Raw genomic sequence first — 16,673 nt, 5'->3', positions numbered from 1 at the left:
TTTTAAATCAGTTTGATTCTTGAATTTCATGCAATGCATGGAATAGAAACTTATCTCAGAAGAACCATCATCTCAAAATTTTGTTTAATTGGGAAACAACAGCAGAAAACAGTGAATATATGAATTCAGATGATAATTGAACAATTTTAATTATTAAATCGTTTTGTATGACAACAACAAACAAAATTTCAAGTTTGTTGAAGTTTTCACACTTTTATTTCAAGGAGAAAATACATCAACCTCCATGTACCATACACAGAAAAATAATCATTCTTGGAGTATTGCATGACAATACAAAGTCCCCTAGCAGATAAATTCATGTTGAAGAGAACAGAACGCAAACTTCATGCATAATCTGTTAACAATAAAAGTGTGGTAAATAGAGTCTGCATTAGTTTTCCTGACTTCAAGGTCAATAACTCAGCAAATATTCAACAGACAGACACAAAATTGATCTGTAATATGTAAAGCTAAAGCAATGTACCAATTATCAATTTGCAAGGAAAAAAGTGTGGAAAACAGAGTTATTGTATGATTTTTTTTTTACATCCAAGAGCAGCAAATGTCTATAAACTGGAACAAAATTTGAAAATGAAATGAAACTTCATTGCACAATGGAAAGTCGCCAGTGGGGGACTATAAACAGAAAAAAAAATTAAAATAGTAATGGTGAAATATTGATGATTTAAAAGCAGAAAATTCACACTTCTTCATAAAACAATTCTGTATCAACAGTGATTGGAATTAGAGGGGGGCCATTTATCACATTCCATCTGAAAGTCCATCAAAATTAGAATTTTTTCACAAAAAATGTTTAAGAACAGCCTATTGAAATTCTTAATACCATTTAAATGGCTAATTCTCTAAATTTAAATCTGCATCGCTGTATAAACTGCATTTTTTTTCACTAGGTAGGGGTGCAGCTATACATCAAAATACACTGAACTATGATGGAAAACAAATTTAGATTTTTACAGCTAGTTGAAAAGGACCAGTTCCAATTTCAATACAAATCTTAATAGGCTACTAAGTAGTTCATATAGCTCTCTAGGAAGAAGTCTGCCCTACATTATAACAATATGTCCTACTTAACTACCACAGAACACATGTGTGATCTTTTGGACACTGTCTTTTAAGTTTGAATAGCTGTCAGTTATGATGAGCTTAACCTCTAAAGGTCAAGTAAATACAACTCACTGATTGTTCAATTTTCTATACTGGTACATTTTCAAGTTTATATTTTAGGGCATCTTATATGAACATTCAATGTAAACCAAAGAAAAAATAAAAATGATACTAGTATTTACAATCACTTTATAACATTTCTTAAACATTTTTTTAAACTGTTTAATATTGAGAAGGTCCTTAGAGGGACTGGTGCATGCATTTATATTGCAAACTGAAAACATGGTCATTTTGCCAAGTGTAATGAATGTTACCATGACTTTCAAGCTCTTAAAACTACTTCAGCTAGAAAGATTCTCAGTTTCACAATGTATGAGCACCAAATTCTTTCTAAAAAAAAGTTTCAGCATTCAGTTCAGTTAAGTAATTTAAACTAAAAATAGGCTTGGTCTATGAATATTTAAATAAAATTAAGTGTTATCCTATCAGAAACAAGTAAATCACTTGTAAATAGAATACAAAACTATCTGAACACAGTGGTGGATGGCATGATATAGAGGTTAAGGTCATCATAATTGACAGCTATTCAAACTTAAAAGGCAGTGTCCAAAAGATGACACAGGTGTTCTGTTGGGCAGAGTTTTATCTAGAGAGCTATTTAAATTATTCACTAGCCTACATAAATTAGTACTGAAATTGGAACTGGTCCTTTTCAATTAGCAGTAAATGCAGCTCATTTAAACTGGATATCTAATTAATTGAATATTATTTAATTCTTATAAAACTTAAAAATAAATGTCATCTAGGTGGTGTTATACACAATTAAACATTGCTGAATCATCTAAACTACTGTCCAGTAATGGTTGTTCATGAAGCACAAAAGGCCGTCTTTAACATGAAACCCAAGGGTCAGACCAATAATTCAATAATTTTGGCACAGGTTTTACACTTCCACTGTAAAAATTCTTATATGCAGATGCTTATTATATTCACAATGCCATGTGTCAAAATGGAGGTTCAGGGGCTGCTCTGACTTCCAAACTTCTGTCGCCAGAAAAATCGCCAGCTGCCATATTTTGTCGCCAGGTTTCAGAAATTAGAGCCAAAGCGTGCCGAAAAAAAATTATACTTTTTTTTAAAAAAGACAGTATTAAGTTCACTGATAAATTATCTTTGTCAATTCATCATAATAACCTCTCCATTCATGACATACATGTACCCAAGATTCACTCTTGATGCATGTATAAAGCACATTTTTAGCTCTAGTCTGTCACTTTCATATGCATAAAATAATAATGGACTACTCCAGAAACAGGTATTTTACTTCTATCAAAGACTTTATATTACTATTCTCATACAGTCCCTGATTTTTAAACATGTTCACCTTTGTCCTTTATGGTCTAATTTATCTAATACAATATAATTTATTTTTTTATTATTATTATTTTAACAAACCTGAATTTTTTTTTCAAGTGATAAAATTTCTATCAAACTATATTTTGTACCATGGACCATTAATTGTGTCCCTGTTTAATTATCTTGATATCTGAATAGCATTTCCTTAATTAGATTTCAGAAATCCCCATTCTATTTGTTTACCGATTTTCCCACCAAAAAAGTCACATGGCAAAAGTGTAAACAAATGTCATCCATTTTCTTTTATCAATTCTTTCATTTGGAAGTATTTAGACACTTCCTGGAGGGATAATCATTGTTAATTGGATTTGATTTATTCTGTTATTAGGTAAGTCTGTTTCTGAATGTATTACATGGTTAAATAGGGCTGTGAAACTTGTGTGTAGCCACGTGCACATGGCCTTGTGTTTACCTTTGACCAGATGATGAGAGTTTTGATTGGCTAAATAATATATTAACATTTGATAGACATCTTCCATGAGGATATTGTCAGTTCACGGTCATCTGGTCTAATTACCTTTAATTGCCTTCAGCCGTAAATTGGTCAAAGTCAATTAACTCTGACCAGATGTCAACACAAATGTTTAGTTAAAGAATATCCGTTGCTGATAAACTTCCGGTCAATTTTAATATAAAAAAACCTAGGCGCAAAGAAAATCGCCAACTGGCCATTTTTGTTGCCAGATAAAAAAAATTGCAAATTGCGACATTGGTGAAGCCCAGCACGACCCCTGGGGTTACACAACATTTAACAGTATTTAACTTTCAGGCTATGGAAAATTCCGACGTCTTAATGATGTAAAAATTTGTCATTGTTTAAACTAGAAAAGCAGACCCATCGAAACCTGCCGGACCGTCGGACCTGTCCGGTAAAATTGTCCCGGGTCCGGTAAATACACGTTGCTTGTCGGCCTGGGTGTCCGATGTTTTTTTCTTACGTTAAAGAAGATTTCCTCAAAACTGAAGTGGTTTTTGTGAATAATAAAACTAGAACGTTTTAATAATTACGTGAATTAGTCTACAGTCTAGCGAGATAGTCAATCAATTTGATTGTAAACAATAATATGTAACTTCCGGTTCATTCACTACACGTCATTTCGTCCTTTGATATATCGTCCCTTCCGTTGTCTCGCTACTCGTTTACATGTGAAACATGCGGTCATTATATTGTCAAAATAATAATGAAAAAAATAATAAAGTATATTTCTTTTACATCGAAATTGATAAAGATTAATAATTGAACATCAGATAAAACAAATTTTCATTTGAAATTTTGTTGGGTCGAACTTATTTATGGGTCGAATTTCAATTAGACAGGAAGACTTATTTCCGATTTTTAGGAACCAGATTAATTTACATAAAATAAAATGCGATGTCATTTCTAACTCACTATCCTGGGGCAATCCCTGGTAAGAAACGTAAACTATCTTTAACAGATGAAGATAAATTGTTCAGAGTTTTTTCGGTCAGACAAATTGTCGTTCGGTCAGACAAGTCATCACCTTGTGTCTGACCGAATGTCAGATGTGCTTAAAAAAATTTCGATGGGTCTGGAAAAGGTTAACCAGTCTTTTTGATGAGTAAATAAATATTGTACTACATGTAAAGTTATAACCAGGTTCATGAATGTTTGCGACTATCTCTTTAAAATATATTCGCAAATGAGACCATCTATAATCAACTTAAAATAACAGATATTGTCATTAGGCAGTAAGTAGTAAACCCTTAATTTTACAGGAACAAACACAATACTATTATTCATACCAACCTCTTCATCGTCTTCCTCTTTCCTAGATGGTGCATGCTGAGAGAATTTTTTGCTTTTCATTTTACCTCCCTGCGCATTACTAGACAGTCCAAGCTCCCCTTTGGAAGATCTAAAAAATTACAGCACAAATGTTTTGTTCCATGTTGTTATCTTGTAAATACAACTTTTTTACTATTATGGCCTTTCAAAACATTTTTGATAATGGTCCATACTTACCTGACCCATCTAATTGCTCTCTATTTTCCTGTAATTTTCAGAATTTCGTTGCACTATTTTGACAAAAATGGAGTCAAAGAGTTACAAGGAATGAAATTTTGAATTTTACAACCACTTAAATTTTTTAATGGCCCTTTAATTGATGTTCTAATAAAAATTTGTGTCTCATTGTTAATTTTTTATCCAAAATACCAATATAAGTCTCTGATAGAATACTATGTTTATAAGATTAATCAACATTGAAATCGTTAATACTGCACTGCTGTAATAACTGATTTTTTATCATGATTTGGAAATACTTTGAAATTCAAACTAAATAGGCTTATGAATACATAATTGTCATATTGTTATAAAGTAGAAAATGTATAAACATACATGTACAAAACAAGAAATTACCAAGATGATTAAGTGGCCTGACAAAATTCCCTGATAAACCTTCATACATGCTAAAAATTTCAAGAGCTTAAATCTAGATGGACATACCCAGGTAACTGATAGCTACTAGTGGCCTCAACATTGGACTTTTCTTGGCTGGGAGTAAATCTCTGTAAGTTAGCAGCTATAGAAGCGGATCCTGGTGTACTGACTTTCTGCAATGGTGGTCCTTTACCAAGGGTCTAGAAAAATTAACACAAAAATACTAATCAAAACAATATTGGTTATAAAGTGTAATGGACCTTTAACTTGTTTTAATTATGTAGCTACAAAATAAGCAAGTAAAAAAGAATTTCAGCCACTTCAAATGGAATTAAATGTAAAACCCTTAAGTTCAATTATCTCCCCGTGGAGTTCTTCACACAACAACTATACTACATCATGCACATCTACATGTGATTTCAAAACTACCTATAACACTTCATAAAAATCTCTTGAGCAGCTCAGGAGAATTTGGGCTTGTGAAGTATAAACAAGTCAAAACCTTATGTTGGATAAATCTCCTATTGAAATCCTTTATCAACCAGAGAAATATGGTTACTGATCAACGACATGGTGGTGTGCCACTTTAAGAGTGCCAGTAAATATGTTTTTAGTCTTTTGAAGATATATTCAGTGATATTGATTACCGTGCCCCATGCGCATTAGTTACATTTCCTCTTAGAGCTAGTTGAAAAGGACCAGTTCCAATTTCAATACTAATTTTGGTAGGCTACTAAGTAGTTAAAATTTACATATCCAGTCCAAATGGACTTTTGATTAGTTAATGGAATTGTCTGCACGCTTGACAGAAAGGTAAAAAGTACAATGCGAATGAGGCTGTTATTAAGCACTGATCATTAAAAAACTGAAGTTAGTCTAGTGGCGGAGAGATGACTTTTATTTCTTGCTACATCTCATATTCCAGTAAAGTTTTAATGCCACAAAGTATTTTATTTAATTTCTCAACATCCTGTACGTTTACAGAATTGTTAAATTTGATGAAATTTCCCGAGAAAAAAAAAACTTGCTTCTGATAAAAAAAAAAATTTTTTTTCGAAAAAGTGACCCGAGAACCTTGGCATTTTTTGTATGGCCTTGGTAACTAAAATCAAACAGAAATAGTTGTAGAAACAGACTTGGCAGCTGAACATGATTCTGAACCCCCTATTGCAAAAATACTGATGACGGTGAAGTCATGTCATCTGGTCCTAAAGCCCAACCAAAATAAATTCCAAGATAAATGGGCAAAATTTAATTATAACTAAACTAAGAAACAGGCTCTCACATAAACAACTTAGGGGTCTGTGGACTCTGATAAAGCACTAGACAATACACAAGTATAAAAACTCAAACAACAGAAAAGGAAAATGATCTGAAGTGACAATCTATTGACATTAACATATGATAGTTATATACACGTCCATTGAAATGAAGGGTAAGGGGGCCATAGTCCCATTGGCAAAATTTTTATTTTGATATCTTTTACGCATTTAAAATGGCAAAGCCTACCATCACAAAAAAAATAGAAGTAACAAAAAATCTCTTTATGTGTTAGTTCAGTCATGGTATGCCTCTTTCAGTACTGTAATAAAACTCAAAAACATAATGATCTTTACAATCAATAATGCAGACAAATTTCTTATCAAATAAGACAAAAGTTATGTAGTAAATACCTAAAATCATATTGTAAATTAAACACACCTGCAATTCTCTTGAGGAGTTTAGATAGCCACCTATACTATGTCTTGTAGGTCTTCTATATACAGACGGCTGAAATTTCATAATTAAGGTTTTTATTACCACATTAACAAAGCGTTAGTGAATAATCTGTTTATTTTCTGTAGTAGATTCATTCTCAAGCATGTACGTTAGTCAATAATCTGTTTATTTTCTGTAGTAGATTCATTCTCAAGCATGTGCGTTAGTGAATAATCTGTTTATTTTCTGTAGTAGATTCATTCTCAAGCATGTATGTTAGTGAATAATCTGTTTATTTTCTGTAGTAGATTCATTCTCCAGCATGTACGTTAGTGAATAATCTGTTTATTTTCTGTAGTAGATTCATTCTCAAGCATGTACGTTAGTAAATAATCTGTTTATATTCTGTAGTAGATTCATTCTAAGTTTCTCTCTTTAGATTTGAAAGAGTGTATATTCAAGATAATCACATATTTTAATCTTTTAATATGAATGTGTACAAGAGCTCCAATTAAGGATTCAAATTAACCACTGGTTGATAGTTTAAAAATGCTTGGGTGAAGAAATAAGCAAAATGATATGGATGGACATAAATATACAGTACACATAAATACAAAAATATGAAGTACACTAATATATTGACACAATCAAAATTGTAAATCTTACAGTAAAGGAAAATGATGAACTCAAACTCTGCATTACTGTGTCATCAACTGGTATTTTTCTTGCATCCTAAAAATAACAAAATACTCGTTCATGCATTTTTCAAGGATTAGAAAGGTTTTCTTTTCAATTACAAGACTATTATCGGCTTTTTTTAAAAGCGAAATTAAAATGTTAAAGGCTGTTTTCCATGCTGATGGGCAAATGGTCCCATAGCCCCTACCTTCCTTGTCCTCCATTTTAAATGCAGATGAATTTGCAGGTATCTTACTAAAGTTTATTTGTACCAAAATTCAATTACAAAGGAACAATTATTCTATAAAACACTTCCGAGCTGTTTACCAAAAACTCTTAACATTACATAATTTTGAATGTTATGTGTAATAAGTTTCTCCAATAAATTCAAAGGTTATGAATCTCTACACATTAAACATTGTGTATCAATCCCTCTATTCAGATTTGCAATCTGCAACATGCTATGAAAATCCATTTCATTTGGGCTTCATTCAACCAAAATTCTGAAAGCAACTGCATGCTTACTCCTAAAGGTGTAGTCATTCTCTCCAGGGTCTCCAATATTTTTCTAGCAGTTCCACTTGTGGAAACAGATCCAGAGAAAGTGTTGTTAAGAGTTTTGGCTTTCATCTTTTGTCTAACAGGGAATGGTGATGACTGCAAGTATAAAATGCTTTCTAATTCAGATAGATTACTGGTAACAAATTATGGAAAGCATAAATTTAAATATAATATCTATGTGTTATTTAAAATTCCCCAATACAGATAACTGACCATATACATCATGTATTAGCAAGATTGTCATTGTTGAATAATGGACTATTTCAAATGCAAAATTACAATTTTTTATAATTCCAACACAACATTTCTAAAGCCAAGAAAAAAAAACCAGTGTTTCCACAGGGATTGTAGGGGGGAGGTCAGAAAGCACTTTTAATTTTACCCCATCATGCATACAATTTAAATTGTTAATGCTATCTATCTTAATTCACAACCATCCATCAAATTTTAATAGAGGTGCTCCCCGACTCCCCCTCACATTATTTCTGGAATAGCCCTAAGCAGAAACACAGACATTTTTGTTTTAGGCCTAAGTAGAGAGTTTCTTCTCTTGAGCTTTGTGTTGAAAACAGGTTTAATAACACTATGTGGTACAGTGGATTCCGCTTAATTGCATAGCCTATTTGCCAGTAAAAATTACGCAATTAACCGGGCTATTCTTATAACCGAAATTACGATTTTACCGGTTGTGTGTATTTTTAAGTAAAACCATGTGTTTCTCATCTATAAATAGTCAAGTAATTTCCTGACCTTTCTATGAAAGAAAGTCCCATATTTCATATTTCAGCCAGGATTCAGTGTAATATTCATCAATGTTTGCAGTTTCTGGGCTTTTGAAATGGTCTGTGCGTTTTTATTCCTCTGTTCAATCACCGTTGTACACTGATAGTTGTGTATTATACGCGTCATTGACCTCGATATATTCCTATGAAGTGTGGATAGTATGGGGCACCTTAGGGTAGTTGAATTTCATTAGACATTGTACTGAATGAATGATGACTTAATTTTCGGTTGATATTTATGCCTAGTACACCCAAGCTCACTAAAAACTGTTCAGCTCATTAAAGAAAATTAAATTTACATTGATAATCATTTGTAGTCGGAAGAATTTAAATAGAGACCAAAAATACCCCAAGCCGCATCATAAGGTGATGTTTGGCATGTCGTCAGAAGTCATTGTTCACCTAGGTGCTTGTTTATTTTACTGTAATTAGAAATCATTTAAATTGTCTTTTATGTCAATTATGTTTTTAATCCATTATCAACACCTCCTGATTGATGATAATCTAGTTTTACAACAATAAATATGATTGACATATTTATGACCCGAAGGCTTAAAATAGAATTTGGGAAAACCTGTCTTTACCTGGATGAGGCAAAATTCTCTATGCAATAAACCGAAATGCACCTGCAAGGCCTATGCAAATAAGCGATTTTTTCCCTAATAGAATAATAGGAAATGGTTTTGTGCAGGAGAAAATTATGCTAAAAACCGAAATATGCAATAAAGCGATATGCGATTAAGTGGAGTCGACTGTACTATAAAATGCTTGAAATATACCTGATATGGGGCAGTTGTACTGAGGCTCTGTCTTCTTTGTGATGCTGCTCCTCCAAAAGCAGTTTTTCCTGGGTAAAATGTTGACTCATTTAGTTTGTCTCTTGGAATGGTGCCACTGGATCCCTAAACAAACAGAAGCAGATTATCCCTAGTGATTCGCATCATTCCCAAAGTAATTATTTCTTGTCAGACAGAGACAAGCTTATACATGCAGGACGAAAAAATTTTAAAAAAAGCTCAAATTATGAAGAGTACAATGTGCATATTTAGATTATCAATACAGATAAAAGTTAACTCCTTTTCAAATGCAGACATTGTCAACAGTGTACTTGAAAAGCTAAGTAAAGGCATAACAGGTGACCATGCAAACATCTAGTCTGTCTTATTTCAATAAAGGTAATACCAGACCATTCAATTCCATATGAAATGTTCCTCAAACATATTGTCCAGAGATAAGTTGGACAACAAATGATAGACCTTAGGAATCACTGTATGGATACGAATTTTTAGTTTTTAATGAATATACTCGAGTTGACAGAATCTACATTTCTTACAGAGATGTACAAATTGACCAAAAATTTCAGTTAACACCCTTATATTGTTTAGAAAGACTTTTTTTATATAAATATAGATAGAGAAATTAAAAACTTCAAGGAGCTATTCTCAGTTTCAGAGCAAATAGTCAACAACAAGACTATGGGTATTTACTTCCAGTACAAGCTGTCTGAGGCTTCTCATCTCGTTTTATCTAATTTTTGAAAGTGTAATATAAACATACAGAAATAGGTGATCCAAATAATGACACATCAAAGCTTGGTTTGGAAGCTAATGCAGGTCTTTTTGGTCTCTTGGTGTTATATTGGGCTGTCCAAGTAGCAGATCTACTTATTCCTGCAAAAAAAAAAATCACAATAGCTTACTAGTATATTTCATAGTAAACTAAACTTCTCGAAATAGCAATCAACATAAGAACTGCTTAAACTACTTTACGATACAGCAAGGCATACATTTTTACAGTCTAACTTCACTTTTACTATATATCAAGAATGGTTTGTACATGAAAAAGTAAACTTACTTGACTGAGTTTTTTCACTTGATCCAACTAATTTATCTTTAATATTGCCTAAATCAGTATCATTCAATTCCAACATTACACGATCCTTCTGTGTTGTACTAGGTGGATGAGGAATCATTGAAGAGCAGCCACTGGTAGATTTAGAGTGATCACTTTTATCTGATATACTCTCATCTGGAATGAAATATTTAATTTTTTGTAACTACTCCAACCGTCCAGAATACAATTTAAGGCCATGGCAAGAAAAATATGGGGTAATTTTTTTTTTGGAATATCACAACTGTACTCATATTATTTTGTTTGGTTTCATGCATTGAAAATGTACTTACCATTGTCACTGCAGTGCTGATAGTGATGGTCGGAGATTTTTTCAGGTATCAAAGGAAGTTGAGAAGATGTAAATCCAGCTTGAAAAGGTAAACTTTCTTGCCTATGTGTCTCTGTGGGTCTAGGATGAGTTGTAACAGTTGTCTGAGGAGGGGCCATTAATTGACCAGGACTTCCATTATGTTTGTTAAGTGGAACTATAACTGGTGGTGTTCTAGTGTCATTTTCCAATGAAGACACAGCAAGAGCCTAAAAAACATCAAATACCAATTCATATCATAATCCTGCTATACCTACCATCTGATTTGTTACATCTTGTTAAGATGAATTATCCAACAAGTGACATAAAGCATGAAGAACTACAAATAACACTTAACATACAAGACAATCACACAGCCTCTGCTTGAACAAATCAAGCTTATACAATAAAAATGTATGTGTATAGATTAAGAAATATCAAGTTCAGTCACTAAATATTTTCATTCTTGCAAGGGGTTTCACTAAAAGCTTACTTGTTTAAACCTTTTTGCCTTTAGAAGTATTTTCTCCAGTGACTCAGTAGTTTTAGTCAAAATAATAATTTGTCCCAAAAAAAACTTGAAAATAAAGTACCATTTCCTGCATCGCATGAATGTTTTCTGAACGTTACTAAATAGCCCTTGGTTGAATTATATGTTAAAATTTTTTTACTAATACGAGTGTAATGCAGGTCAATAACATTAGTTCTTTTGAATGGACATGCCACCAGTCATTTTTATCACATCCGACTCCAGGTCAAGGATTTGTTTATTGAAAGTCTGTGAAAGCTACTACTTTCCAATTTTCAATGTTTTAAAACTTAAGTCATGGAAATTGACGATCAGGGGCAGGGCCACCTAGGACATGCAGGGTAAGAAACTCACTCACATTCTAGCCAGCCCTGAATACAATTTTCCAATATATTTACCATATGGCTATATAAATTTTTGCTAAAATTAGCCAGCCCTGCCAAAAAATAGCCAGTCTCAGGCTGGCGAGCAGGCTACTATTTCTAACTCTGGGACATAATAAAGGGGTGAAAGGTTGAAACTATGCTGAAATTGTAAAGGTAAACAGGTCTGTAGAAGGCTTCAACAGGTTGGGAATTCTTCTATATAAAGAAATTGAATACCTGTACATGTATAGGGAATGTCCTACCATTCAAGTCAATGCGATACCAGAATATGTCATTATTGCAAGTTTACTATAAGTTGTTCTTGTGTGTTTTAATAGGTACATTTTCAATTGCCATCTCCCTAACAACTTTCATTGTCTTCTTTAACACAGAATATCAACAATATTGCATAAAGAAGTATTTCCATGAACTGAATGACTGTCAGTATATTATCTAGTCAATAAGTCTTGGAAGGAAGTATGCACCTTCATAGAAAATGCTTTATCAGGTAATTACACGAAAGTGAAATTCCCATTCAAATTTTCATGAGCATAGAATAGATAGAATACCATATTAACCCAATATGTATTTGAAATAAAGGGGAATCGAAACCAAAACTTCAACAGAAAACTTTTTATTACAATTTAAACATGAGCAACTCTCAATACAGCTGTATTAGTAGACAATTGAAGCAATTGGTCAATTGATAACACATTAATTGAGTCCATTGTTATGTTCCTCAATTGGTCTAAGAGGCATGCCATTCTTAAGTATGCAAGATTTCTAGTGGTCTCAACCAGTTAAAGCATTGTTCTAGGATTTTTTGATCAACTTGACTTACCAGGGGTAAGTGGCCTCCAAAAAAAAAAAAAATGACTTACTAAGATTTAAATGAACTTACCCACATTGAAAGTAACATTTCAAATACAAAATATGTGTCATATGATTTGGTAACATGTGCAATCATTTCTGAGAAGCAGAGAATGTGATGTATTTTTACTGTCTGATTCTTATAAATGAATACACTAAGATGACCAGGCAATAACAATTTTGATTCTTCACAAGAGGGGGCTCTACCTCTTTTGAGGATGTGAACCCATTTTTATTTTGAATTTCCCACCATTCAAACATTAAGTTTTGTATTTAAAAAACATTGCTGGGCATAACTCTGATAAAAACTTGTACGGGAACTTCTACATTTTTTGGCTTTTTACCCTTTGGTTACCTTTCTCAGACTCAGGTGCCCCCTCTCCCCTCAATACATTTCATATTTATTTGCAAACAAATATACAATGATGAAACTTCCCGTTTTCGGATAAAAAAAAGTTTTTGCATCATGATCTTGTTTGACTTCAATACAAGCTCCGAAAGGATCGTGATGAATAAAAAAGCAAAACAAAACAATAATGTTTTCTAAAGAATAAAGCTTAAAATTCTGCTGAAATAATTTCAGAAATAATTGCCACATGTTGGAAAAGTTAGGACTCTTTTTCAATATACCCAAACATCAAAACTGACTTCCACACGGGTAACCAAATTACTTTCCCCCACCTGAAAACTCACTTACCACGGGTAACGGGTAATGGGAATCCTAGAACACTATAAAGTGGTGACATTTATCACTGAAGTTAATTCTTATAGCTAATTTGGGTTTTTCTTTAAATATATTTTTCTATACTTAAATTTCAAGAGGGTGTGCATGCAAAAACCAAACAGTGGGTGCACATGATAAATTTTGTTTTAAAACAGATTTTCATCAATTCCTTATCACAAATGCATCCTCTCTTTGAAGTTGAATGTTTGTTTTTGATTGACTGCAATGATTACAAAGGGAGATAACTCTTGAATTTCATGCAAAATTGGTTGCACAGTTAGGAAATTCAAATTTCATTTCCGACCTATCTGTTGTTGCTTTTAAAAAAATCTCTTCACTATCTGACACACAAACAGTATAAACATTACAATGGAACAATAAATTCAGTGGGATCAAATTCACCCTGTGTCAACCATATCAAAGGATCTGCCTAATTTTTACATAGACAGCTTCTTAATAATCTTACCAAATACATATTAAAAATCAATTTCATATATTTATCATAAACTATACCCTAGTTCTCTTTTCTTCTTTATGACACTCTTTGTCCTGCTCTTTTGGAGTTTTAACAAAACCAGACAACCATGATGGTGTTACAAGGTCTTTCACTTTTCCTAGCCAAGACTGAAAAGAGAAGTTTTAATCACCTACAATCTTAAAAATTCATTAGTGAGTCAATACACTTCAGTGTTCTAGCTAGGATTTGAAAATAGAAGGGTGCAGGGAAGAGGGCACTTGAATATGTAGCATGTTTTTTTTCAACAAAAAAGGGACATTGATTTTGTATGTTTGTGTTAAGTCAGTAATTTGTATTCTTATTGCTTACCTGCCAACTTTCGAAAATGAGGGTCGCACCATAATTTGACTGCATGATTAATATATGCATGACACCCTTATTGTATTGAAAGACCTTTCTCAGATGACCAAATGCTTTTAGAAAACAGATACATCTTATATAACACATATATATAGAGGTGAACGAGCTGATAATGTATTACTGAAGCCTCAATTTCCCGTAAGAAAGAGTTAAGAATTCAGTTATCATTATCTGATAACCCTGGTCAGCCGACTGATCACTGATAATTACTTGATGGTTAATTACGACAGGATGTAGTTAACAAAGGTGACACTTCTTAATTGGATAGAGGTAATTTATTAACAAGAGTGGAAATCCTGCATTATCTCAATGATAATTGTAAATGGGCACTAAGGGGGCACTCAACAGGGGCAGAGGGGCACTGCGCCCCTCCATTTTGCCCATGCTAGGACCCTGCACTTATTACTAACTTTGATAAATTTGGTGTACTTTATCTGATGAACTACCAATCAATCATGGTGTTCCTCAACGATCCATTCTTAGGTCATTATTATTCATCGTTTATCTAAATGACCTTCCACTATATCTTAACTGATTTTTATGCTGACGACTCAACTATTCATTGTTCTGGTAAAAGTATTAATGATGTACAACCAAAAGTTCAGTAAGACTTGAATGAATTACAAAATTGGTGTTGTAGAAATAAAAATGTTTATCAATTGTAGTAAAACAAAATGAATGGTTATTGGGACTAAACAGATTTTATAAAAAAAAAAAAAATAGTGCCCCTGAGTTACTGATCAAATCTGAAGAACTAAAAAACTCAGAATGTGAAAAATTATTAGGAGTCTAAATTGATCTGATACTGAACTGGTCAAAACAAGTAAACATTGTATGCTCAAAAATTTATCTTCTTTCTAGGATTAAAAAGTACCTTAACTAAGAAACAAGGAATCTATTTTACTCAGGATATATTCTCCCATTAATTGACTACTGTAGTTCTATTTGGGGCAATTGTACAAAAAAAAATTACAATGTGTACTTAATACTACAAAAGAGGACAGCTAGGCTTATACTTGATGCAGATTACTGTGCCCCATCTAATTCCCTCTTGAATTCTTCAGATTGGCTAACTGCTGAGAACAGAATTATACATCACAAATGCCTATTGATCTTCAAATGTTTAAATGGAATAGATCCATCTTCTTTAGAAGATAAAATAAAATTTGTTTCTGAATTAAAATCCAAACCAAGAAATGCCATAGACAATGCTCTTTTTTCCTAAACCTAAGACAGAACTATTCAGACATAATTTTAATTGCTCTGGTACATTTCATTGGAATGTAGAATTCTCCTTCAATGCTGAAGGAAATCGTGCTCAGATGTGTGTTGATCTTTGAGGGCTACATGTATTGATATACTGTCAAATAAATTCTTTTGTGTTAAGTTGATGAGCAGGCTCGATATACACTTCCACGAAGTAGGTCTTGGGTAGGACAAAAGAATTTTCTTCACAGAAGTGTTTATTGAGCATGCTCTAAAACTATCCAGGTCAGCACAAAAGAGCCTACTGACCAAATGCAGTTAGATGACAAACACAAAGATAAAAACCTATTAACTCTGGATACAAATCAAAGACCTGCACTTTGTTTCAATACAAAAAGAAATTGGCTTTCAATTAACTACCTTTTATTTTAATAGACAAATTTGAATTACACATTGAGGGACTTCATCTGTATAAAGTAAGCGATAGAACGAAAATTTCAAGTTCAGTAGCACAGGCAACTGGGCACCAGCAAAGTACAATTCTGTAATAATATAAAACGAATACCAGTCCTAACAGTAGTCAGTAGAGATCAAAATGTGACCATGCCACGGTTTCTATCTTCCAGACTTACTTTTCTCCTTTCATATGGTTTGTTTTGGCCGTGTTGACGCTTATTTTTTATCTTTCCCCCACCTTCTTCAGACATATTCAGTTTAGTCTGGGAGAAAGTGTTTAATAAAGTAAAAAGAATAAAATTTCATTCAAATTCACACCATGCCACTCTCCAGACAGAATAAGATGGCGGCAATAGACACAGTGATTTGATTGGACAGTTTTCTCATGTGACCCGACAAGGTGAAGGCCACAAATAAGAACGATAATTCTATTTGGCGCCGAAAAAAATAACGCAAAGGCGGAAAACAAAAATACAAATTTATAGGAGAGTTCGCCAATCTCATTAGTGATTTCAAATTCACTAATTTGCATATCATTAAGTGTCAAATTGGTTGGCAAATAAACAAATAAATAAACAATTGACAATTTCATGATCAGAATCCCAATTTTCAAAACTTTATTACTTTGTTATTTTATATCCAATTTTGGTTCTGTAAAATGTTTCATTTAGATAAAATAATTCTTATTTTGAATGTGAATTTATAACTCTTTTACTTGAAAATAAATTTGTAGTGATATTTATATGTAAACCTCTATTTTCGTATAAAATTTCAATTAAAATCTT

At 32.7% G+C, this 16,673-nt stretch overlaps 1 protein-coding gene across 1 annotated transcript in view; it reads right to left on the bottom strand.

The window, feature by feature from the left end:
- LOC148629117 (uncharacterized) overlaps positions 1 to 16,240 on the bottom strand; it is a 38,423-nt gene extending 22,183 nt beyond the window's left edge. The window contains exons 1-11 of the mRNA XM_088544255.1: positions 16,065 to 16,240; positions 13,863 to 13,973; positions 10,845 to 11,091; positions 10,516 to 10,689; positions 10,219 to 10,331; positions 9,441 to 9,563; positions 7,844 to 7,975; positions 7,307 to 7,372; positions 6,644 to 6,712; positions 5,009 to 5,142; positions 4,310 to 4,418 (exon numbers count right to left, since the gene is read on the bottom strand). Of these exons, the coding sequence (XP_088400381.1) occupies positions 4,310 to 4,418; positions 5,009 to 5,142; positions 6,644 to 6,712; positions 7,307 to 7,372; positions 7,844 to 7,975; positions 9,441 to 9,563; positions 10,219 to 10,331; positions 10,516 to 10,689; positions 10,845 to 11,091; positions 13,863 to 13,973; positions 16,065 to 16,139 (1,353 nt within the window). The 5' untranslated portion in view covers positions 16,140 to 16,240. The remainder of the gene's footprint in view (positions 1 to 4,309; positions 4,419 to 5,008; positions 5,143 to 6,643; positions 6,713 to 7,306; positions 7,373 to 7,843; positions 7,976 to 9,440; positions 9,564 to 10,218; positions 10,332 to 10,515; positions 10,690 to 10,844; positions 11,092 to 13,862; positions 13,974 to 16,064) is intronic.
- Positions 16,241 to 16,673: the final 433 nt, after the last annotated feature.

The sequence above is a fragment of the Perna viridis genome, chromosome 1 (genome assembly GCF_037379345.1).
Source record: "Perna viridis isolate PV_CMFRI_1.1 ecotype Kerala chromosome 1, ASM3737934v1, whole genome shotgun sequence".
Classification (NCBI taxonomy): domain Eukaryota; kingdom Metazoa; phylum Mollusca; class Bivalvia; order Mytilida; family Mytilidae; genus Perna; species Perna viridis.
Note: the sequence above shows the minus strand (reverse complement) of the source record. Positions and strands in the feature narration are given on the sequence as shown.